Raw genomic sequence first — 24,350 nt, forward strand, 5'->3', positions numbered from 1 at the left:
CAGTGATGCCTCTTGCACTGAGATGCAGTGTCTTAGACCACTGCGCCACTCGGGAGCCCCATTACCTGATCTTCCGTGCTATGGATTGAATCGAGCCCAAGAACCTTGAACTGAAAGAAACACTAGCTTAGAAATTACCCAGAACTACTCAGGACTAGACAAAAGTTTTATATTCCCTTTGTTTTTAACTTTTCTACCATGAATTATGTGCACTGTATCTACTGTATGTATAGGTTATGCAAGTATAAAGATGTATATTCATGTGTACCTTTGACGCTGTAATAATCTGAACTAAATCAATTTCCTAACAGCTTCGGTTGGTACGGCAATAAAGTTTTGAATCTTGAATGTTCCCTTCCTTCCTTGGAAAGTTAATCATGGCAGAGATGTTGCAATACATGATAAGCATCTGTAGGCTATATATAGACGGGGAAGTAATTGGAGCTGTTATTGTGCTACCTGTGTAGTGTATAAGTTGTCATTGAATGGTTCATGTTGGGTAGGGGGAAGGCCCTCTGACTCAAACCAGTGCACATTCAAGTTGGAAAAATTGCTTTTCTTAGGAAATAGAAACTTACACAAGAGTTTATACAGAAAAATAGTAGTGTACATGTGCACACAACCAACAAACACACACATTTAAGGCTTCATTCATTTCAATCGAGATTTGTTTGAGTGAATCAGGCTATGTCATACTGTATGATCTCCCAGGGGAGATATGGCTTTATATGGATAGCTCGAGATTTTGGAAATGAAGGCCTTTATCTACAGTGCACTCCATAATTATTGGGACAGTTTTTTTGGCTCTACACTCCAAAAGTTTGGATTTCAAATCAAACAATTACTATGAGGTTAAAGTATAGATTATCAGCTTTTATTTGAGGGTATTTGTGTACATATTGGTTGTACCATTTAGAAATTACAATACTTTTTATACATAGTCCCCCTATTTTATGGCACCAAAAGTATTGGGACAATTGGCTTGACAGGTGTTTCTGGTTAGTCAGGAGTGTGCCGTCACATGATTTGTGCAGGCATAAGAAAGCTGTCAATGTGTAGTCTTGATTCTAGGCTTTGAGTTTGCCTTTGAAGTCTGCTATTGGTGTCTGTCAACATGGAAGACAAAATAAGTGTCAATGAAAGTCAGGGAAGCCATTATGAGGCTGAAAAATCCAGCTGAAAAAATATATCAGAAACATAACCAAAGCTTTAGGCTTACTAAAAACAACAGTTTGGAACATCATTAAAAAGGAAGAAAGCACTGGTGAGCTCAGCAATTGTAAACAGCCTGGTAGGCCATGGAAGACCCAAAAGTGGATGACCTGGAAAAGGGTCTTGTGGACAGATGAGACAAAGATCAACATGTACCAGAGTGATAGCAAGAGGAAAGTGTGGAGAGAAAAAGGAACTTCCCAAGATCCACAGCATACCACCTCATCTGTGAAATATGGCAGAGAGAGTGTTATGGCTTGGGCATGTACTGTATGGCTGCCACTGGAACTGGCTCACTTGTCTTCATTGATGATGTAACTGCTGACGGCAGCAGCAGAATTAATTCTGAAGTGTGCAGAAACATCTTGTCTGCTAAAGCAGTGGTTCCCAAACTGTGGGTCGGGACCCACTTGTGGGTCGCGGCAGGGGTCCAGGTGGGTCGCGGGATGACATAGAAAATTGTTTTCAGTGTAAACTTAAATGACTTAAACCAAATAGAAAGTACGTAGAAAAGATAATGAACCAATACATTTTGAATAATAGCCTATAATCTTTCAGAATGTACAATCAACAAAATAAAAGCTAGACACCAGCCATGTCAAAATGCATAGAATTGTAGGACATTAGCTTAAAAACTTAAAACAATTATCTCAACTCCATGGTAAAATGAATAGAATTGCAGGGAATGGACTTGAAAATTGCTAAATGTTCTTTCAACTCGATAGCAGGATGTGTGGAATTGCAGGAGATTAGCTTTGAAACTGCAAAAGGTTCTGTCCGCAGCCAAGATAATATACTTGGTCTGTGTATGTTTTTTTTACCGCTCAACCCTTATGGTGGGTCAGGCAAAAACGTTTGGGAACCCCTGTGCAAAAGTACAAGCAAATGCCTCCAAACTCATTGGATGGCGCTTCTTCATACAGCAAGACAATGACCCCAAACATACTGCCATAGCAACTAGGGAGTTTTTCAGGGCCAAAAAGTGGAAAGTTCTCAACTGCATTTCATTTATTGAAGATGAAACTTAAGGGAAAAATACATTAAAACAAACAACAACTGAAGATGGCTGCAGTACAGGCCTGGCAGAGCATCACCAGAGAAGATACCCAGAGAAGATATATCACTCAGATATAGGACAGACACTTCAGAACAAACTTCCTTTACATTTTCTTTATCTGTTGTTCTATCTGTTGTTCCATGTAGTCAATCTCTTATTCAGTGCGTTTCTATGGGCTAATAGCAGCAAGGGACAAAATAATTTTTCATAAAATATATATCTTTTTTTACTTAAGGGGGTCTTAAAATTCAAAATCAAATAGCAAAATGATCCTTGGTATTAAAACAACTCCACATAGCTTAGTAGACCCCCCCCCCCCCCCCCCCCTTACTTACAAGTCCTTAACTAACAATGCAGTTTTAAGAAACCTAAGTGTTAAGAAAGTATTTAGAAAATAAACTGAAGTAAAAAATAAATGCAAAAATAGAAGCCTAGAATGCTAGTACCATGCTAAAATCTTGAACTATCCCTTTAAGACTGTAAGCAGACGAGTTTAGCTGAAAGTAGATATTATCAGCAGTTCTCTTGTACCATAAGGACTACTAACTCAGACTGGCTGCCTGTTATCTCAAGGATTCCACACTTACTCAAACGTTGACTACAGAAACAAGCTAGGGTTCCACTGTAAAGATTTTCACTGAACACCAGATTTGACCAAAGGCTGGGGATCTCTGGCCTATTGGGTTCAGACAGCTAGACTGAAAAAAAGAGGTGTCATGGAAAATGTGTTTGCTGTATTCAGGCTTGTGTCATGAATTGTGGTTATGGTACATGCACATTAGCCAGCTACATGGTGAAATGTTCTCTACCTCCTTGTCAGGAACCACACCACCTCTTGGTTCCATTGAAACCTTTGCGCATGATGCTATTGTCCCTGTCTGAACCCACACCTAATGTGGTGTTAGTTACACCCAATCTGTCTTGGTTGAGATTCTCACTAAGCAGACGTGCTTATCCAAACTTAAGGAGCAATTGGAGTTAAGTGCCTTGCTCAAGGGCACATTAGCATATTTTTCACCTAGTCGGCATTGGGATTTAAAACCAGTGACCATACGGTTACTGGCCCAATGCTTTTAACCACTAGACTACCTGCTGCCCCGACTGAAGAACTGGCTTTATGTGTCTGCTGGACCAAGACAGGGTCTAGTTTGCAAACATTTTAGAAGACTCCAGCCACCCAAGTCATAGACTGTTCTCTCTGCTACCGCACGACAAGCGGTACCGATGCACCAAGTCTGGAACCAACAGGACCCTGAACAGCTTCTACATCCAAGCCATAGGACTGCTAACTAGTTAGTCCGGGTATCTATTTGGTTAATTATTTAACTATCTGCATTGACCCTTTTTGCACTAACTTCTTTGACTCATCACATACACCGCTGCTACTGTTTACCATCTCTCACTTGATTCCTAGTTATATGTACATATCTACCTCAATTACCTCGTATCCCTGCACATCGACTCGGTACTGGTACCTCTGGTATATAGGCAAGTTATCGTTACTCATTGTCTATCTTTTATTATTATGTGTTTTACTTCTATTTCTCTATTGTCTTTCTCTCTGCATTGTTGGGAAGGGCCCATAATTCACGGTTAGTCCACACCTGTTGTTTACGAAGCATTTGACAAATAACATTCTATTTTAGTTGAACCAGTGCTATTATTGGCAAGAGCTTATTGACCAGGGCTATACAAGGTATGGTCCCTATACAAATGATCCTGTGCAAATGGGTCAATCAATGACATTGGAACAACAGACAATGCTTTATCTGTCTGTACCACCTTTCCCTGCCCAATGATCAATACAACACTACAGTTACAAAATTACATTACAGTGCATTCAGAAACTATTCAGACCTTATTCTAAAATCTATTAAATTGTTAGTTTTTTCTTCAATCTACACACAATACCCCATAATGACAAAGCAAAAACAGGTTTATTTTTTATTTAAAATAAAACTGAAATATTACATTTACATAAGTATTCAGACCCTTTACTCAATACTTTGATGATGCACCATTGGCAGCGATTACAGCTTCAAGGCTTCTTGGGTAGCTTGGCAGACCTGTATTTGGGGAATTTCTCCCATTATTCTCTGCAGAACTTCTCAAGCTCTGTCAGGTTGGATGGGGAGCGTCGCTGCACAGCTATTTTCAGGTTTCTCCAGAGATGTTCGATCGGTTTCAAGTCCAGAATCTGGCTGGGCCTCTCAAGGACATTCAAAGACTTGTCCCGAAGCCACTCCTGCGTTGTCTTGGCTGTGTGCTTAGGGTCGTTGTCCTGTTGGAAGATGAACCTTCGACCCAGTCTGAGGTCCTGAGCTCTCTGGTGCAGGTTTTCATCAAGGATTTCTCTGTACTTTTCTCCGTTCATCTTTCCCTCGATCCTGACTTGTCTCACAGTCCCTGCCGCTGAAAAACATCCCCACAGCCTGATGCTGCCACCACCATGCTTCACCGTAGGGATGGTGCCAGGTGTACTCCAGACGTGACGCTTGGCATTCAGGCCAAAGAGTTAAATCATTGTTTCATCAGACAAGAGAATCTTGTTTCTCATGGTCTGAGCGTCCTTTTGACAAACTCCAAGCGGGCTGTCATGTGCCTTTAACTGAGGAGTGGCTTCTGTCTGACCACTCTACCATAAAGGCCTGATTGGTGGAGTGCTGCAGCGATGGTTGTCCTTCTGGAAGGTTCTCCCATCTCCACAAAGGGACTCTGGAGCTCTGTCAGTCACCATCGGGTTCTTGGTCACCTCCCTGATCAAGGCACTTCTCCCTCGATTGCCCAGTTTGGCTGGGCGGCCAGCTCTAGGAACAGTTTTGGTGGTTCCAAACTTCTTCCATTTAAGAATGATGGAGCCCACTGTTCTTGGGGAGCTTCAATGCTGCAGAATTGTTTTGGTACCCTTCCCCAGATCTGTGCCTCAACACAATCCTGTCTCCGAGCTCTACAGACAATTTCTTTGACATCATGGCTTGGTTTTTGCTCTGACATGCACTGTCAACTGTGGGACCTTATATAGACAGGTGTGTGCCTTTCCAAATCATGTCCAATCAATTGAATTTACAACAGGTGGACTCCAATCAAGTTGTAAAAACATCTCAAGGATCATCAATGGAAATAGGATGCACCTGAGTTCAATTTTGAGTCTCATAGCAAAAGGTCTGAATACTTAAGTAAATAATTTATGTTTTATATTTGTAATAAATTTGCACCAAAAAATCTGCTCTGTCATTATGGAGTATTATGTGTAGACTGATGAGGGGGAAAAAATGATTTAATAGATTTTAGATTAAGGATGTAAAATGTGGAAAAAGTCAAGGAGTCTGAATACTTTCCGAATGCACTGTAATTGCAGTAGTTGCATTAGCATACATTAGACACAAGACCAAATACCTTCAGCAGTCTCTAACACAGTTCCCAGGCTATGATCCACCTGATAGTCAATGTGTACAGGCTCTCATTGTCATCTCCACCATCACCCACAAATTAGAGAGAATTTCACAGACCTGTCCCCTTTATTTCTCACTGCAGCTTCATCTCTACCACATCACAACTTTTAGGCGCCTCTGCTCTACTGACGGTAAGACCTGTATACACAGATTACTCTGAACAGGGTCTGCGGCCATACACTGACGGTTTGCCATTCATGCGTTTTGTGTAAGTCACAGTCATCTTGGTAGTTGTTCCTCTGAAGTACTCAGACACAGGCATTTACCGTGTTGTAGTGTAGTGTAACAACGCAGCATCGTAGCATCACATTCAGTGGTGGTGACCTTATCACTTCTGTTAACATCTCACCTGCTACTCCTGCTTTTCATTCATGGACTCTTTGATTCATTCAGAGACAATATAAAACTGTTTCTAACAGAAACAAATGTGTGTCAAGAGACTCAGATCAAAGAAGAGAGAAATAACACTGAGTTTGTCTCGTCTGAATGATGACTGAAATATAGGTGTTGTCATGCAGGTCACCTGGGACTAGGAGAACTGGAATAAACATCTGTAGCAAAGTGGCAGATGTGCTGAATGGACGACCATGTCAGCAACCATACAGACATTCCACTTACATTGGTTTGGTTTATAAAGGCTAGACACACACACACACACTCCAGTGACACATACCAGTGAGTCAGCATAGACACGGGGCAGGGTGAGTGTAGTGAACGTTAAACTGGCAGTGGAGGACTAGCAGGTGTTAGGGGGTGGGATGTGGGGGAGATGTACTCTTGCTATTACTGTATAAGAGACAGTAAAGAACAGCCTCATACACCATCTCTCGCTGTCTCTGCCCGGTATCTGAAAGGGTGACATTTCTGTGTTTGGTTAGAGGGACCACTCATAATCACTTACAGCCACATAGAGTAGACCAGACGGTCCGGTGGTTTGAGTTCAAGTCATTTCAACACCAAACAGTGAAGTAGTCTCAGAGCATGACACAGGAGCTCTAACGCTAACTCTCTCTGTCTCTCAACTAAATTCAAAGGGCTTTAGTGGCATGGGAAACATATGTTTACATTGCCAAAGCAAGTGAAATAGATAATAAACAAAAGTGAAATAAACAATATAAAATGAACAGTAAACATTACACTCACAAAAGTTCCAAAGGAATAGAGACATTTGAAATGTCATATTATAGCTATATAGAATGTTGTAACGATGTGCAAATAGCTAAAGAAGAAAATGGAAAATAAATAAACATAAATATGAGTTGTATTTACAATGGTGTTTGTTCTTCACTGGTTGCCCTTTTCTTGTGGCAACAGGTCACACATCTTGCTGCTGTGAGTGCACTGTGGTATTTCACCCAATACATACAGTTGAAGTCGGAAGTTTACATACACTTAGGTTGGAGTCATTAAAACTCCTTTTTCAACCACTACAAATTTCTTGTTCACAAACTATGGTTTTGACAAGTCGGTTAGGACATCTACTTTGTGCATGACACAAGTCATTTTTTCAACAATTGTTTACAGACAGATTACGTCACTTATAATTCACTGTATCACAATTCCAGTGGCTCAGAAGTTTATATACACTAAGTTGACTGTGCCTTTAAACAGCTTGGAAAATTCCAGAAAATGATGTCATGGCTTTAGAAGCTTCTGATAGGCCAATTAACATCATTTGAGTCAATTGGAGGTGTACCTGTGGATGTATTTCAAGGCCTACCTTCAAACTCAGTGCCTCTTTGCTTGAAATCATGGGAAAATCAAAAGAAATCAGCCAAGACCTCAGAAAAAAATTGTAGACCTCCACAAGTCTGGTTCATCCTTAGGAGCAATTTCCAAATGCCTGAAGGTACCACGTTCATCTGCACAAACAATAGTACGCAAGTATAAACACCATGGGACCACGCAGCCGTCATACTGCTCAGGAAGGAGAGGCATTCTGTCTCCTAGAGATGAACGTACTTTGGTGCGAAAAGTGCAAATCAATCCCAGAACAACAGCAAAGGACCTTGTGAAGATGCTGGCGGAAACAGGTACAAAAGTATCTATATCCACAGCAAAACGAGTCCTATATCGACATAACCTGAAAGGCAAGCAAGGAAGGAAGAAGCAAGGAAGAAGCCACTGCTCCAAAACCGCCATAAAAAAGCCAGACTACGGTTTGCAACTGCACATGGGGAAAAGATCGTACTTTTGGGAGAAATGTCCTCTGGTCTGATGAAACAAAAATAGAACTGTTTGGCCATAATGACCATCATTATGCTTGGAGGGAAAAGGGGGCGGCTTGCAAGCAGAAGAACACCATCCCAACCGTGAAGCACGGGGGTGGAAGCATCATGTTGTGGGGGTGCTTTGCCCTAGGAGGGACTGGTGCGCTTCACAAAATAGATGGTGTCATGAGGGAGGAAAATGATGTTGATATATTGAAGCAACATCTCAAGACATCAGTCAGGAAGTTAAAGCTTGGTTACAAATGGGTCATCGAAATGGACAATGACCCAAGCATACTTCCAAAGTTTGGCAAAATGGCTTAAGGACAACAAAGTCAAGGTATTGGAGTGGCCATCACAAAGCCCTGACCTCAATCCTGTAGAAAATGTGTGGGCAGAACTGAAAAAGCATGTGTGAGCAAGGAGGCCCACAAACCTGACTCAGTTACACCAGCTCTGTCAAGGGGAAATGGAACCAAAATCCACCCAACTTATTGTGGGAAGCTTGTGGAAGGCTAACCGAAACATTTGACCCAAGTTAAACAATTTAAAGGCAATGCTACCAAACACTAATTGAGTGTATGTAAAATTCTAACCCACTGGGAATGTGATGAAAGAAATAAAAGCTGAAATAAATAATTCTCTCTACTATTATTCGGACATTTCCCATTCTTAAAATAAAGTGGCGATCCTAACTGACCTAAGACAGGGGATTTCTGCTGGGATTAAATGTCAGGAATTGTGAAAAACTGAGTTTAAATGTATTTGGCTAAGGTGTATGTAAACTTCCGACTTCAACTGTATGTGAGTTTATCAAAATGTGATTTGTTTTCAAATTCTTTGTGGGTCTGTGTAATCTGAGGAAAACATGTGTCTCTAATATGGTCAGAAATCTGTCAGGAGGTTAGGAAGTGCAGCTCAGTTTCCACCTCATTTTGTGGACAGTGTGCACATAGCTTGTCTTCTCTTGAGAGCCAGGTCTGCCTATGACGACCTTTCTCAATAGCAAGGCCATGCTCACTGAGTCTGTACATAGTTAAAGCTTTCCTTAAGTTTGGGTCAGTCACAGTGGTCAGGTATTCTTCCAGTTTGCTCTGTTTTTGTGTTAATTATTTCCAATGTGTCAAGTAATTATCTCTCTCTCTCAGTTAACTCTCTCACTCAGTTAACTCTGTCACTCACTCTCTCGCACAATGTGAATAGTTTTCTTCTGAAAGGTTTTTCTTTCCTGTGAGAAAGATGTGTAGGTGTGTTTCTTGACAGCTACCCTTACACCTTGTATTATCTGTGATCTAAATAATGTGATGAACAGACCACCTTGTGGTTAACCCCAACAACAGGCGTGCTTGATGATGACTAACTAAGGGAGATGCAAGGTGGCCACCAACACCAACATGCCTACTGCACTTCATCATGGTATTTGTGTTACTTCTGTTTCAAACAGGCAACATGCACATCCAGAAAGGCTTTTCAGAAAGTTACATTTTGGATCAATCGGATCAATCAAATCACATGATCAGTTATCTTCTCTGCTGAAAAAAATGTGTCCCGTAAAAAAAAAACATTTCTAAATGCAGCTTATCTTTGTGTGGACCTATAGAGGAGGATTAGGCAGGGAACCCCACATAAGGCTTTGACACTAAAGTTGACATGGTTTCCCCCCATGTGTGTCTTAGTTGCTCTTTCTGTCTCGGAAAGCCGTTGGGCTGGTATGCAAAAACAGGCATTAGGGGTGAAGGAGTAGGGGTGAAAGGGAAACCACTGGACCATTCAGATGGTTGAGTGTCCCTCTCACCCACCCACCCACCCACCCACTCTCTTAGTAAAATTGAAAAAACATCAGACATAGTACAGAACAAATGATTGGTCAAGACTCTCCATACTACAGTATGTCTTCTCAACACAATGGAGGTTAATTTATAGGGCCAATGCAGACGTTTTAAATCAATATCAAATCCTTTCTGGGTAACAATTAAGTACCTTACTGTAATAGTTTTCAATTAAAATGGTCAAAAAGAATATAAAAGATTTCTCAAACAAGAATTTAGCTAAGACTGTCTGGGAGTGGTCTGAGTAGAGAGAGGAAAAATAGCTGTTATTGGCAGAGAAGTTTGGAACTCTCGTTGTGATTGATCTATTAAGTCATTTACCACCTGGTGATGTCACCAGCCAAGCCGAAACTCCACCCATGCAAACCTGCTTGTTAGGTCCTGTGTAGATTGTATTTTCAACCAGCAAATATCAGGAAATAACACTGATCAAATTTCTTCACACTTTTACAGTGTTAGTTTCATCAGCTGTATAATATGATACAAAATACAGGAAAACTGAATTTTGACTGATCTGGTCCTTTAATCAACATAAATATATTTGAAAAACAGAGCCTTAAATTTCCAAGCTTCACTACTGTATAACGTACTACTAAAGATGCTGCATGCATTGTAAAGAGTGCAAGGTCAGACCATTGACCCCACAGTAGAAGCCTACATGCCTATATCATTAATGATAATAGTTTTCACATTATCTATCTCACACGCACATGAAATGCTGCACCATCAGGCTAATGCATGTGGTAGACAGGTTGTAGTTGGGTTCTATGTTGTTACAGCATCTCCGGACTCTCTAGCGTTCAACATCCTGTCAAAGCTAAACTAAGTGCAAATGGTTTTCTCTGAGCACTGTACTTCAGCCCATTACAACATTTCAGTAACCTGCGACTGTGATGTGGGTGGGGAAAAATGAATAAATATTTGTGCCTTTTAGGATAAGATCATAAATATGATTAAAGAGATTACTCTGGCATAACCTGTGCGTAGCTACATTTCAAACTGACAGTCTCAGCCTAACACATTATTTTGAAATTAGATAATCAACCAAGATCAATAGTATAGCCAGTTCAACTCTGTATACTGTAGTAACCAATCATATCTCACGGATGCTCCCATGACAGACCAATCAGGGCCAGAGGAGGTTAAGAGGAGGGACTGAGAAGAGAGAAGAGGTAACCACCCTTTCCCTTACCTAAACGGACACCCAGCCAACCCTGTCATTCAACAGCCAGGCCACAATGCGTATAGGGTCGACACTCTCCACAGTGGGTGGGTTGAGTCACTCGTGAACTGGTGAGTCTCTCCATCGCACTGAACACCTCTGCTTTACTTCACTTTCCGTCCCTGCATGGTCTCCCAAGCCAATTTGTTTTTAAATCTCTCTTTCTCTCTCTCTCACTCTTTCTCTCTAACTCTTTCTCTTCACTATCCCCTCTCTGTTGATCCTGTCATCTAGCTGGTGTCTCTGTGGTTTTTAGCTTCAAAAGGTTCCTCACATGCAACTCCTGCCTTTACATGTGAGTAGAGGAGACGCCCTCTGGTTTTTCATGTGTTGTCAGAGGATGTTGAAGGTATGTCAGTGCACACTAGGTTTTCCCCTTAGCTTTATGGGCTATTGAGGACATGTAGATTTGCTTGTGGTAATATTGAAGCCTGCATACTGTAGGCCTAATGTCTGTCTGTAGCCCGCTACTGTATGTGTGATATTCAGTAATCATATCGCCATCAGTACCTGATTTCTGATGGTACTGTCCTGTATGCGTATAGCCAGGGAAGATCTACTCATTCAACTTTGTGGATAGATTAGTTTGTATGGATGATTGCATTGATGGTGGATCAAGCTATTGTTTAAGGTGCTACATGTAACATTTCTACCTGCAATAGTCCTAGATGTCAATAATAATAATGCATTTTACTTCTATTGCACATGTCAGTATCAATAAAGGAACATACAGTCGTGACTCAAATTATTGGCACCCTGATAAAGATTAGCAAAAAATACAAGCTATGCTGAAAAGATTTGAAAATGTTATTATTTTTACGAATACAATTGCTCAGAAAAAATATATTTTGTTTAACAACTAATATTTTATTTTTCAAAAAGATAGGGGTCATAATTATTGGCACCCCTGTTTTCAATACTCCGGCACCCTCCCTTTGTGAGGATAACGGCTCTGAGTGTTTTTCTAAAATGTTATAAGAGATTGGAGAACACATTGGGAGGGATCTTAAACTACTCCTCCATACAGAATCTTTCCAGATCATTGATATCCTTTGTCTGTGCTTATGGCCCTCTTCAATTCAAACCACAAGTCCAGAGACTGAGATGGTCATTGCAAAATGTTGATTTTGTGGTCAATTAACCATTTCTTTGTGGAATGTTATGTGTGCTTGGAGTTACTGTGCTATGGCCAGAAGACATGAAATTAGACATTTCTGGCCACGCAAGAAGGATGTGATAAACAGAAAAGAACCGCATACCTACTGTAAAATATGGAGGTGGATCTTTAATGTTATGGGTCTATTTTGCTTCTACTGGTCCCGGGGCCCTTGTTAAGGTCAATGGCATCATGAAATTTACCCAGTACCAGGACATTTTAGCCAAAAGACAATAACTCCAATCACACATCAAATTCCACAAAGAAATGGTTAATTGACCACAAAATCAACATTTTGAAATGGCTCTCTCAGTCTCTGGACTTGAACCCCATTGAAACCCTGTGGTTTGAATCGAAGAGGGCACTCACTCCATTAGCACAGATGAAGGATATCAATGATCTAGAAAGATTCTGTATGTAGGAGTTGTCTAAGATTCATCCCAATGTGTTCTCCAATCTCATAAAACATTTCAGAAAAAGGCTCAGTGCTGTTATCCTCACAAAGGGAGGGTGCACAAAGGGAGGGTGCACAAAGGGAGGGTGCTGGAGTATTGAAAACCGAGGTGTCAATAATTGTGACCCCTATCTTTTTAAGAAAAAAAAAGTATTGTTAAACAAAATCTCTTTCTGTGAGCAAAATTGTATTAGTAGAAAATAATAGGATTTCCTCTTTTTTCAGCATACAATATAGCTTAGTATTTGTATTGTGTATTTTATACAGTATTTTCTGCTCATCTTTATCAATAATTTATGTCGTGACTTGATGTCCTACTGGTGGAAATAATAGAATAGAATTTTTAAAAATGCACTCATACAATTCTCTAATATACAGTAAATAGTTAAATGAATGTCAGTAAAGACGTTCTATATATAAAATATTCCTGTACCAATAAAAATAATGATGAAGTGATGCTGGAATACATTGTACGATAACTGCTAATCTGCAGTTTCACTTATGCATGAACTTCATTGTCATTTTCGAGAAGGGTGGTCAATTTAATTTAATTCAATTAACTTAAAGCAGTTGCTTCTCAACAATAAGAAATTCAAAAATGTGATTGTGGGATCCCTCATGTTGCGTACAGAAAGTTTAGCAACAACATTTAAATCTGAATATGATGATTTCTATGATCTGTTGTGTCCCCACCACCAATAACCAGCGTTATTGAGCCTTGAATGACTGGCCTTTGTATGTTTGTGTCTTGGCAAGGATAATGTATTGCACATTTGTGGACAATGTGAATCCATTATCTGGTGCATAAATATGATATAGGGGGGTGGTATATGGTCAATATACCACAGCTAAGGGCTGTTCTTAGGCACGACGCAACACGGAGCCGTGGTATATGGCAGCCCCCCGCACCTCTCTGATTCAGAGGTTGGGTTAAATGTGAAAGACACATTTCAGTTGAATGCATTCAGTTGTACAACTGACTAGGTATCCCCCTTTCCCTTTCCCTTTATTGGCCATACACTATAAACCCCTGAGGTGCCTTATTGCTATTATAAACTGGTTACAAACATAATTAGAACAGTCAAAATAAATGTTTTGTCATACCTGTGGTATACGGTCTCATATACCATGGCTTTCAGCCAATCAGCATTCAGGGCTCGAACTACCCAGTTTATAATATGATATAATCTATAATAATACAGAGGCCATTACAGAGGCATCGTATAACAGTTGTCCATGGCCATCAGTATACTATAGTTGTTAGTTTTAGTATTTCGTTTTAGTATTTTCACTCTGGGGTCTATAGTCCCATTCAGCAAACAAATCACATTTTGCGTGTTTAGTAATATGTAAGCAAATGAAGGAATGTATCACTTAAAATATTGAGTTCATACTTTTGAGAGTGGAACTGACACTTTGTTTGACTATGTGTGTGTTGGAAAGAGATTAAGCATCAATTACAGTAACGATGACATTAAAGTGCTGTCATTTCAGTACCGGTATGTCTACTTTCGATCTTATCGACTGTCGCCGTCGGCGGATAGAAATGGAGTTACTGTACTGAGCAGAGGTTACTGTGCCAAAGTGCTCCATGGGACAGTTCTCTCAGAGACAGGTCAGCTGGAGGAGCAGAATAGAGGATACACAACCACACATCACACACATAACTGACCACTTGGATTTTTTAATGAAGGGGTTTTTAATGAGTTCAAAAATAAAGTCAGTTTTAACCTGTTTTGCAGTGGTGTAAGTAAAAATACTTTAAAGTACTACTTAAGTAGATTTTTTCAGTATCTGTACTTTACTATTTATATTTCTGACAACTTTTACTTTTACTCCACTACATTCCTTAAGAAAATATGTACGTTTTACTCCCATACATTTTCTCTGACACCGAAAAGTACTCATTATATTTTGAATGCTCAGGCAGGACAGCTATATGGTCCAATTCACGTATCTATTAATATAACACGTTGTCATCCCTACTGCCTCTGATCTGGCTGACTAAACGCAACTACTGTGTTTGTAAATGATGTCTGCGTGTTGGAGAGTGCCGCTGGTTGTCCGTAAATAAGAAAACCAAGAAATTCTTGCCACCTGGTTTGCTTAATATAAGGAATTTGATGTAAAGCATTTTGTTGTACTTTTTACGTATAACAATTTAGTACTTTTTCCACCATTGTAATTAAGTACATTTAAAACCAGATACTTTTAGACTTTTACTCAAGTAGTATTTTACTGGATGACTTTCACTTTTACTTTAGTCATTTTCTATTAAGGTATCTTTACTTTTACTCAAGTATGACAATTGAGTACTTTTTCCACCACTGCTGTTTAGTAGGATTGTGCACAATATAGTACAGAACTGCGGTTAATCCACTTTTGTAAATTGACGTGACCCATTTCTTTTCAACACAATCCTGTCATATCAAGACTCACTACTGCATGTTCCAATAGCACAATTTGATTTATACCACATACAGCACACTGTTACAACTGTAGATGCCTATCTAAACCAAATTACAGTACACTATAGGTTGTTGTTCATCAAACAAACTTGTCGTCTGTCTGTGAAGCCTGTGTGTACTGGCATTAGTCATAGTGTCATATTCTGAGGAGGTTTGTGGCTTCTGAGTGTATACCTGAGAGATTAATTTCAAAGCTGACATGAAACATAACATTTCCACACGTCAACCAGATATACAGCCTCCGCCACTTATTTTTTCTACAGAGGTCAGATATAAGACGTGCTAAAAACATCTGTGAAATATGCTGTACTTCATCAACCACAGAATTGACAAAGACCTTTTAAGCCCCAGATTGCTACACAAGGACTTCAGGGGAAATGGACTTAAAGATAATATCATGAATGGATATAATTTAATACGACATGTTCTTGAGATTCATTTCACTTCATGCTGCAGACTGTGAAATGCCACTCAATATTTATTGATATGTAATATGATCGACATATCAATTGCTTGTGTAATGTTGAACTTTTTAAGTCATTCTTGCATTGTGTCAGTCCCTTGCGGGCTATGAATTTCCAAAACCCTAGTAACCAACAGCACGTTATCAACCTAACTTACGTCAGCAGGTGATATGATCTGCCCTCTGAGTTTCCAACCCCCTCTTCTCTCACCCCTGATAGCTTGAAAACATCCTAAACGTCTGGCATCGATGGAAAAACACTAAGAACCAGAGGCGTGGGATATAATCTATTTATCACAAACCCAATCTCTGCAATTTACCTATTTATACAAATACATTTTCCAACTTGCTATCTGCCATTTTAATTTCTCAGAAACATTACAAAAAATGATCACATTTAGATAATTTCACTGTCTCCTTTTTCCTATAGGTTGAATGGCGTTGTCTCAAACAGTTTCCAAACCATCTCCTATCCACCTGCCCATCTTCTCTTTCCATCACTCCTCCCTTCCTCCTCCATACCTCTAAGATGATCCGAGTTCACAACACCCAGTACTCCCTCTTCCTGCGCCAGGCAGATGTCCTGCGTCGCTCGGGGACACTGTGTGATGCTGTTATCTCAGTGGAGAGCAAGGTGTTCAGGGCCCATCGGCTGGTGCTGGCCTGCGTTAGCAAAACCCTGGAGCATCAGCTCACCCTGCAGGCTGCATACTCAAACCAGCACGATCGCCTCAACCAACCTCACCACTGTAGTCTGGAGCTCCTCTCTCCACACACCTTCCAGCAGGTCCTGGACTTTGCATACACCGAGACACTGGAGGTCCCTGTGGATGATCTTCCCCAGCTTCTGAGGGCAGCCAAGCTCCTGGAGATGCATTCTCTGGAGGAGCAGTGTCGCAGCCAGCTGAAGAGAAATCGGGGGTGCCTGAAGAGAGAGAGAAGAGAGTTGAGAGAAATAAGAGAAGTGAGAGGAACAAAAGAAACTGGAGAAATGACAGAAACAAAAGTTCAGATAACAGAGGAGAGAGATGAGAAAGAATCCCTGAAAGGAAGTCCCATTCCAGAAGAGGGGGATCCCCAGACAATTCCCTCCGTTGATCTGGAGCCCCAGAGCAGCCCATTCACTGAGGACCCCACTTTTCCTGACAATAGGGATAACTCCTCTGGTTCATCACCACCACAGAGAAAAAGGCCAAAGCCACTCACACCCACACTAGTGGCCACCACACCGCCTCCATCCAGAGACAGTGTCATCGCCACCACTGCTGCCACCATCCAACCCCCTCCCCCTCCTCCCCCAGCGTCGAGGGTCATGTGGCACCAAGTCAACACCCTGAGGAAGATGGCCTTGAACTATAACGACATCCTAGCAGCCAGTTCCTCTTCCCTTCACCCCTCACAGCACCTGGTGACATACCCCTTCCACCTCTCCACTCCCCACATGTACCCCCTGCTAACGTCCTCACGCCCGCCCCAGGTCCACAGCGCCGTCCTGGGCTACCCGGGCATCCTGCATCCATACCATCACCCTCTGCTCTCTGGGTCTCGGGAGCTGGGGGACATCCTGAAGCAAGGTCTGCTGGGAAAAAGAGACCCGATGGATAAAGTGTTGATAGGTGGAGCACCAGGGGAAGGGCAAAGGTAAGACCACTCTGGAGGGGTTTTATACTACAGACGTTTTGGTCTTCATTCTTCTCCTTCTTTCCCTGTTCTCATTTCTACAATATAGTTCAGAATCTCCCTAATTTGTTTACATTAAGTAACACATATCGACACAGCTATCTGACTCATTCTCGTTTGGGTGGATCTGAGTGAAAGTTCTAGCCTCCTGTTCTTTCCTATAAGCAGAGTTTCCCCTGTCTCCAGTTAACCCTCTCCTGTCTGTCATATTCACATGATGTACAGTGGGGCAAAAAAGTATTTAGTCAGCCACCAATTGTGCAAGTTCTCCCACTTAAAAAGATGAGAGAGTCCTGTAATTTTCATCATAGGTACACTTCAACTATGACAGACAAAATGAGAAAAAAAATCCAGAAAATCACATTGTAGGATTTTTAATGAATTTATTTGCAAATTATGGTGGAAAATAAGGAATTTGGTCAATAACAAAAGTTTCTCAATACTTTGTTATATACCCTTTGTTGTCAATGACAGAGGTCAAACGTTTTCTGTAAGTCTTCACAAGGTTTTCACACACTGTTGCTGGTATTTTGGCCCATTCCCCCATGCAGATCTCCTCTAGAGCAGTGATGTTTTGGGGCTGTTGCTGGGCAACACGGACTTTCAACTCCCTCCAAAGATTTTCTATGGGGTTGAGATCTGGAGACTGGCTAGGCCACTCAAGGACCTTGAAATGCTTCTTACGAAGCCACTCCTTCGTTGCCCGGGCGGTGTGTTTGGGATCATTGTCATGCTGAAAGACCCAGCCACGTTTCATCTTCAATGCCCTTGCTGATGGAAGGAGGTTTTCACTCAAAATCTCACGATACATGGCCCCATTCATTCTGTCCTTTACACGGATCAGTCGTCCTGGTCCCTTTGCAGAAAAACAGCCCCAAAGCATGATGTTTCCACCCCCATGCTTCACAGTAGGTATGGTGTTCTTTGGATGCAACTCAGCATTCTTTGTCCTCCAAACACGACGAGTTGAGTTTTTACCAAAAAGTTATATTTTGGTTTCATCTGACATTCTCCCAATCTTCTTCTGGATCATCCAAATGCTCTCTAGCAAACTTCAGACGGGCCTGGACATGTACTGGCTTAAGCAGGGGGACACGTCTGGCACTGCAGGATTTGAGTCCCTGGCGGCGTAGTGTGTTACTGATGGTAGGCTTTGTTACTTTGGTCCCAGCTCTCTGCAGGTCATTCACTAGGTCCCCCCGTGTGGTTCTGGGATTTTTGCTCACCGTTCTTGTGATCATTTTGACCCCACGGGGTGAGATCTTGCGTGGAGCCCCAGATCGAGGGAGATTATCAGTGGTCTTGTATGTCTTCCATTTCCTAATAATTGCTCCCACAGTTGATTTCTTCAAACCAAGCTGCTTACCTATTGCAGATTCAGTCTTCCCAGCCTGGTGCAGGTCTACAATTTTGTTTCTGGTGTCCTTTGACAGCTCTTTGGTCTTGGTCATAGTGGAGTTTGGAGTGTGACTGTTTGAGGTTGTGGACAGGTGTCTTTTATACTGATAACAAGTTCAAACAGGTGCCATTAATACAGGTAACGAGTGGAGGACAGAGGAGCCTCTTAAAGAAGTTACAGGTCTGTGAGAGCCAGAAATCTTGCTTGTTTGTAGGTGACCAAATTCCTTATTTTCCACCATAATTTGCAAATAAATGAATTAAAAATCCTACAATGTGATTTTCTGGATTTTTTTTTCTCATTTTGTATGTCATAGTTGAAGTGTACCTATGATGAAAAATTACAGGCCTCTCTCATCTTTTTAAGTGGGAGAACTTGCACAATTGGTGGCTGACTAAATACTTTTTTGCCCCACTGTATATTATGGATGTAGATGGTCATTCATATTAGCTGTGTCCAAACCACAGAACAGCTGCTGAAGTCATGTTATGTGGTCTGTCCCTTGATGGTGGCATTACACTGTATCTCGTTTCTGGTTTTACAGTGAAGCTACTTCCTCTTTTCTAATGCAGAGACATGATGTACAGTATGGTGTAATTGAAAGGCTCTATAAAGCAGTTTTCTGCATAGTATCTAAAGGGGGAGCCCCCTTAGTTTCTCCCCTCCCTTGCAAATATCAACCATGAAAGACATTCAGATCCACTACGGATCAGTTACAAGCTGTTTCAGTCCTGTTCTTAAACAATGTCTGCCTATTTTTTATTTAACTTTTATTTAATCAGGGGAGTCCATTGAGCCCTGAGGACAACACATTTTACACGAACATTCCAATAAAAAAATATATAAAGAAATGCAGTTTACAATTTGGTATAAGGTCCCTGTAATACACATTGCACATTGCACACACACACACACACACACACACACGCATGCATAACATGATACATACTGCACTCCCTCGGATACCACCTTGACCTCCAGGTCAGAAATAACATGTGGCTCAGATCAGAGTACGACAAAGTACTACAGAATGAGTGTAAGTAGTCTTAAAACTGTGTTTATGTGATCCTGTTTCAGTGTGGAAACTATCGGTCGTCAACATCTCTCTGACTTCCTCCTCCCTCCTGTTGCTGATCTCTGAGGTTTTTCTGATATCTCTGGCCATTTCATTTAGGTGGCGTAGGAAACCATCTAGCAGACTTTGTAGCAGATTTGTCACTTTTGTTTATTTGGGGGATTTTAGGGCCATAAAGAGCATTAACACTCTTCCATTCATCTCTGAAAAATCATTCACCTATGGTTTTTCAGTCTAGCTAACAAAGTGCGTCAGATGCTGTGGAAAGTCCCTTTTCTATGTGACACTTAACATACAGTACCATTGTAACGCCTGGCCTCTTCCTCAGAACCCCAGCCTACGATTGGGTGCTTACATTTGACATCAATAGACAGGTACATATAGCCTGCGGTTGGAGAGGCAGGGGAGAAGGACAGGATGTCACAAGATGGTGTGCAAATCAATCTGCTTTGGCATGACACTCATTGCAACACATCAACTGGGTTATCTAATAGTGGTTCGGTGACCACCATGCTCACGTGTTTGCCTTACAACAGTTACATTGACTCTTGTCCTTGAAATAAAGTTTTATCTTCTATGGGGCCAGATACTCCCAGGAGCGTCCAGGAAGAACCCAGGACTGTCAGCACTGCAGCAAGGTCCTCCTGGGCAGCTCATGGCTGCAGGGCTCAACCACCAACCCCTCAGGTACTGTAATGTCACAACATTCACTCAGTGCTTTTTCACTAGACCTCTAACTGGGGTACATTGCAAAAAGCATAATCTCAAAATGTGAATATTGTATTGGGAGCTGTACAGAACTAAGACGTGACTGTATTCTTAATATTCTAATGGATACATGGCAGTGACATTTCTAACAGTGTGACCCTTAACCTCTATCGTCATAGGGACAGAGCATATAGGAAACATGAGAGAGAGAGAGAGAAGAGTGCCTGAGGGAGAACGAGAGAGAAAGAGAATAAGAGAGTGAGAGAGAAAGAGTAGGGGAGATAAAGGAGCGAGAGAAGCATGTCTTATGAAGAACGAGAGAAAGAGAGTGAAAGAGTGAGAGAGAGTGGGGGAGAGAGAAAGAGTAAGAGAAAGAGAGTGAGAGAGAAAGAGAGTGTGAGAAAGAGAAAGACAGTAGGAGAAGTGTGCCTTAGGGAGAATGAGAGAGAACGAGAGAGAAAGAGAGTGAAAGAGTGAGAGAGAGAGAGAGAGAGAGAGAGAGAGAGAGAGTGGGGGAGAGAGAAAGAGTATGAGAGAGAGAGAGAGAGAGAGAGAGAGATACAGAAACAGAAAGACAGACAGAGTGAGTGAGTTGTGGCTTTGTGCTGGCGGTGCAGCAGTGCGGTAAGCTGGCAGAACAAACAGTACGTTCTGCAATGTGCTGGTGGTTTTGATACAGTGCCAAAGGGGAAAAAAGCGTACATCTTTTTTTCACTCTATGTAGGGTGGTCAAATCAGCCTCACATCTTTACAGTCTGTGTTTGTGTGATGGGGTTAGCACTGTCACTCGCTCGTTACAGTACGACTGAGAGACGGTATTCATGTGACTCAAGATTATCTCCACTGATTGTCTCCACCAAATTGAATGGACAGCCAAGAGTAACACATTTAGTTGAATAATGAGTGTTTCACTGACTTCAACTGGTCACTTTTATCAGACTTGATCATTTTAGTCCTCATAAGTGGGATACTTATCAAGCTTAGACATCAGAGGTTTGTGTGTTCTAAGCGAGAGGCCAAGGAAGGTTTGGACAGGAAGCTAATTGAGAACAGGCTGAATTTTAGTGAGAGAGGAGTGAACACTTTATTGTGGTCTTGGTCCTTGCTCTCCCGCACCTCTCTCTCTCTCTCGCTCCCTCTCTCATCTCAATCTCCCTCTCCACCCCCCCCCCCCCCTCCCCACCCCTATTCAGCACCCTGTATGTGTTCTACAGAGCCCCATAGTAACTGTGTAAAACAGTTACTCGGTCAGATTATAGAGAAATACAAAGGTACACGATGAGAGGAAACCAAGGTTCTTCTTGTCAATTTGAAGCTCGTGAAAGAATGTGGTGTATTTATAGAACTATCTCTGGTAAAAGGAGGTCTTAGTTATCATTATCTAGGTGTGTGACAAACACAATTATGCTACATAACAGTTGTATAATACCATTTCATACAATACCCACTGTAATTAAAAAAAAAAAAAAGTAATCTTTGAACTTATCGTCACAAATGAAGACAACAAAAAATGTTGAGTGAAGAAGGTTGCTGCTATGACAACAGTAAGCCTTTACAGTCATGAGTGTGACCCCTGTCCTACAGAGAATCCATCTGCATGAATCCATCTACTCATCACAAAATACTAAATGAAAAAAGGAATTTATATGACATGGAATGATTACAATTCTACCCCCACCCCCTCTTGTTGCTCTCTCCTCCCCAGGCTCAGGTGAGACTTCTCTGGGGTGTAAGTACTGTGATCGTGGCTTCAGGGTGGAGCGGTCACTGTCGTCCCACCGGCGAGATCAGGGAGGAGAGAAGCCCTACCAGTGTAAACGCTGCTCCAAGAGGTTCAGTCTCAAACACCAACTGGATACACACCACCGGGTACACACAGGTATTATATCCCCCTGTGTGTGTGTGTGTGTGTGTGTGTGTGTGTGTGTGTGTGTGTGTGTGTGTGTGTGTGTGTGTGTGTGTGTGTGTGTGTGTGTGTGTGTGTGTGTGTGTGTGTGCGTGTGTGTGTGGTTGGGGGTGTGTGTGTGGTTGGGGGTGTGGGTGTGTGTTTTAATGTGTCAGTCATTGTGTATGTGCTTGCCTGCTCACTCTCAATGTCAACCCCAGGAGAGAAGCCGTTTGAGTGCCGTCTGTGTGGCCAGCGGTCAAGGGACTACTCAGCCATGATCAAGCACCTGCGGACCCACGGCGGGGCCACACCCTACCAGTGTACTGCCTGCCTGGAGTTCTGTAGCAGCCTGGCTGCCATGCAGAAACACCTGAAGAACCACCCGCTGCAGGACTTCCCCCCAGACTGGACCATCAGCAGCACCTACCTGTACACATGCCATACCTGAGCTAGCTTGAAGGCAAATGTAATGTCAATAGAGAATAATTTTACTGCCAAACAACTACATCTCAGGGAAACTAACTCATAGCATGTAATGTACATACATGGTAACAAGACACCAGTTACCGTAGAATTTATCCATGTACTCCAAAAGTGCATGGAGTACGTCAATGCATATTTTCACCACTAGAGGGACACTGGGTCTCAGAAAAGAACGTAAAACATGTCTTGCATCAACAGCATTATCATTATCAAGCACAGTATTATTACCATTCTATCATGGCTGCACCTGAAGACAGTGGCGGTTCTAGACCATTACAACTGGGGGGGCCAAGCTGGGGCCAGTTGTACTGTTAGAGGGGCCAGTTGTACTGTTAGAGGGGCCAGTTACATTAGACGTTATTGTTGTCATATTGTTTTCTTCACTGCATTGCAGGCATTAGCAGGCAAAAGACCATGTTCATTATCATTCACCAATTTATTTGCATTTTCTGTCTAATAACGGATGTAAAAAAAAAAGAACAAGAGCAAAAATTAGTTATGTAAAAATTATTTCATACTCCACATTTAGGGGGGGCACAAGGGGGTCCAAAATTGTTGTCACAGGGGCACTGCCCCCCCCCCCCCCCCCCCCCCCCCAGAACCGCTAGTGCCTGAGGAGTCAGTCACTTCCAAGAGACAAGGAAAGGAAACATCAAGACTATTTAGAGGCGGCAAAAATGTGTCCTTGTTTCATATGAATGTTTCCATCTATGTTTGTCCGTTATCTCTCTCAAGACAACTTGGAGCAATCGTTTTGTACGCAAATTCTTGATTTTCATTTAGCCATATGTGTTTAGTACGTTTAGATCTTGTTAGATTCATATTTACAGTGCCTATAGAGTCTGCACCTCCTGGAATTATTTTGCACGTTCTTTTGCATTACAAAGTGGGATAGAAAAATATTTAATTAATTTTTTTAAATCATTAATCTACACAAAATACTCCCTAATGTCAAAGTGAAAAGAAAATTCTACACATTTTTACAAATGAATAAAAATTAAATAACTAAAATATAGTACCTGCAGAACTACTCATCCCCTTTGTTTAGGCAAGCCTAAAAGAAGTCAAATGTGTCTTAACAAATCACATAAGTTATATGGGCTCCCTCTGTGTGAAATAATAGGGGTTGACATGATTTTGGAACGACTACCCCTTTCTCTGTCCTCCATACATACAGCCAAGTATTGAATTTGAAGCACATATTCAACTACAAAGGCAAGGGAGCTTTTTGAAAGCCTCATAAAGAAGACCACTGATTGGTAGATGGGTAACAATAACAAATCAGACATTGAATATATCTTTAAGCATGGTCAAATTAATAATTATGCTGTGGAGGATGCATTAAACCACCCAGACACATCAAAGATGCAGTCATCCTTCTGATCTGAGCTGCAGGACATGAAGGAAACTGCTCAGGGATGTTATTATGAAACCATTGGGGATTTTAAAACAACTACAGAGTTCAATGGCTGTCATGGGAGAAAACTGAGGATGGATCAACAACATTGTTGTGACTCCACAATAATGACCTAAATGACCTGAGTGAAAAGAAGAATAAAAATATAAAGAATAAAAATACTCCAAAACACGCATA

At 41.5% G+C, this 24,350-nt stretch overlaps 1 protein-coding gene across 1 annotated transcript; it reads left to right on the forward strand.

Moving 5' to 3' along the window:
* Positions 1-10,970: 10,970 nt before the first annotated feature.
* Positions 10,971-23,295, forward strand: LOC120031307 (zinc finger and BTB domain-containing protein 16-like). Its single transcript, XM_038977003.1, has 5 exons — positions 10,971-11,053; positions 15,954-17,164; positions 20,264-20,364; positions 22,091-22,264; positions 22,492-23,295. The coding sequence occupies exons 2-5, from the start codon at positions 16,053-16,055 to the stop codon at positions 22,719-22,721; spliced, it is 1,617 nt and encodes a 538-aa protein (XP_038832931.1). The 5' UTR covers positions 10,971-11,053; positions 15,954-16,052; the 3' UTR covers positions 22,722-23,295.
* The last annotated feature ends 1,055 nt before the right edge of the window (positions 23,296-24,350 follow it).

This window comes from Salvelinus namaycush, chromosome 37 (assembly GCF_016432855.1).
Source record: "Salvelinus namaycush isolate Seneca chromosome 37, SaNama_1.0, whole genome shotgun sequence".
Taxonomy (NCBI): domain Eukaryota; kingdom Metazoa; phylum Chordata; class Actinopteri; order Salmoniformes; family Salmonidae; genus Salvelinus; species Salvelinus namaycush.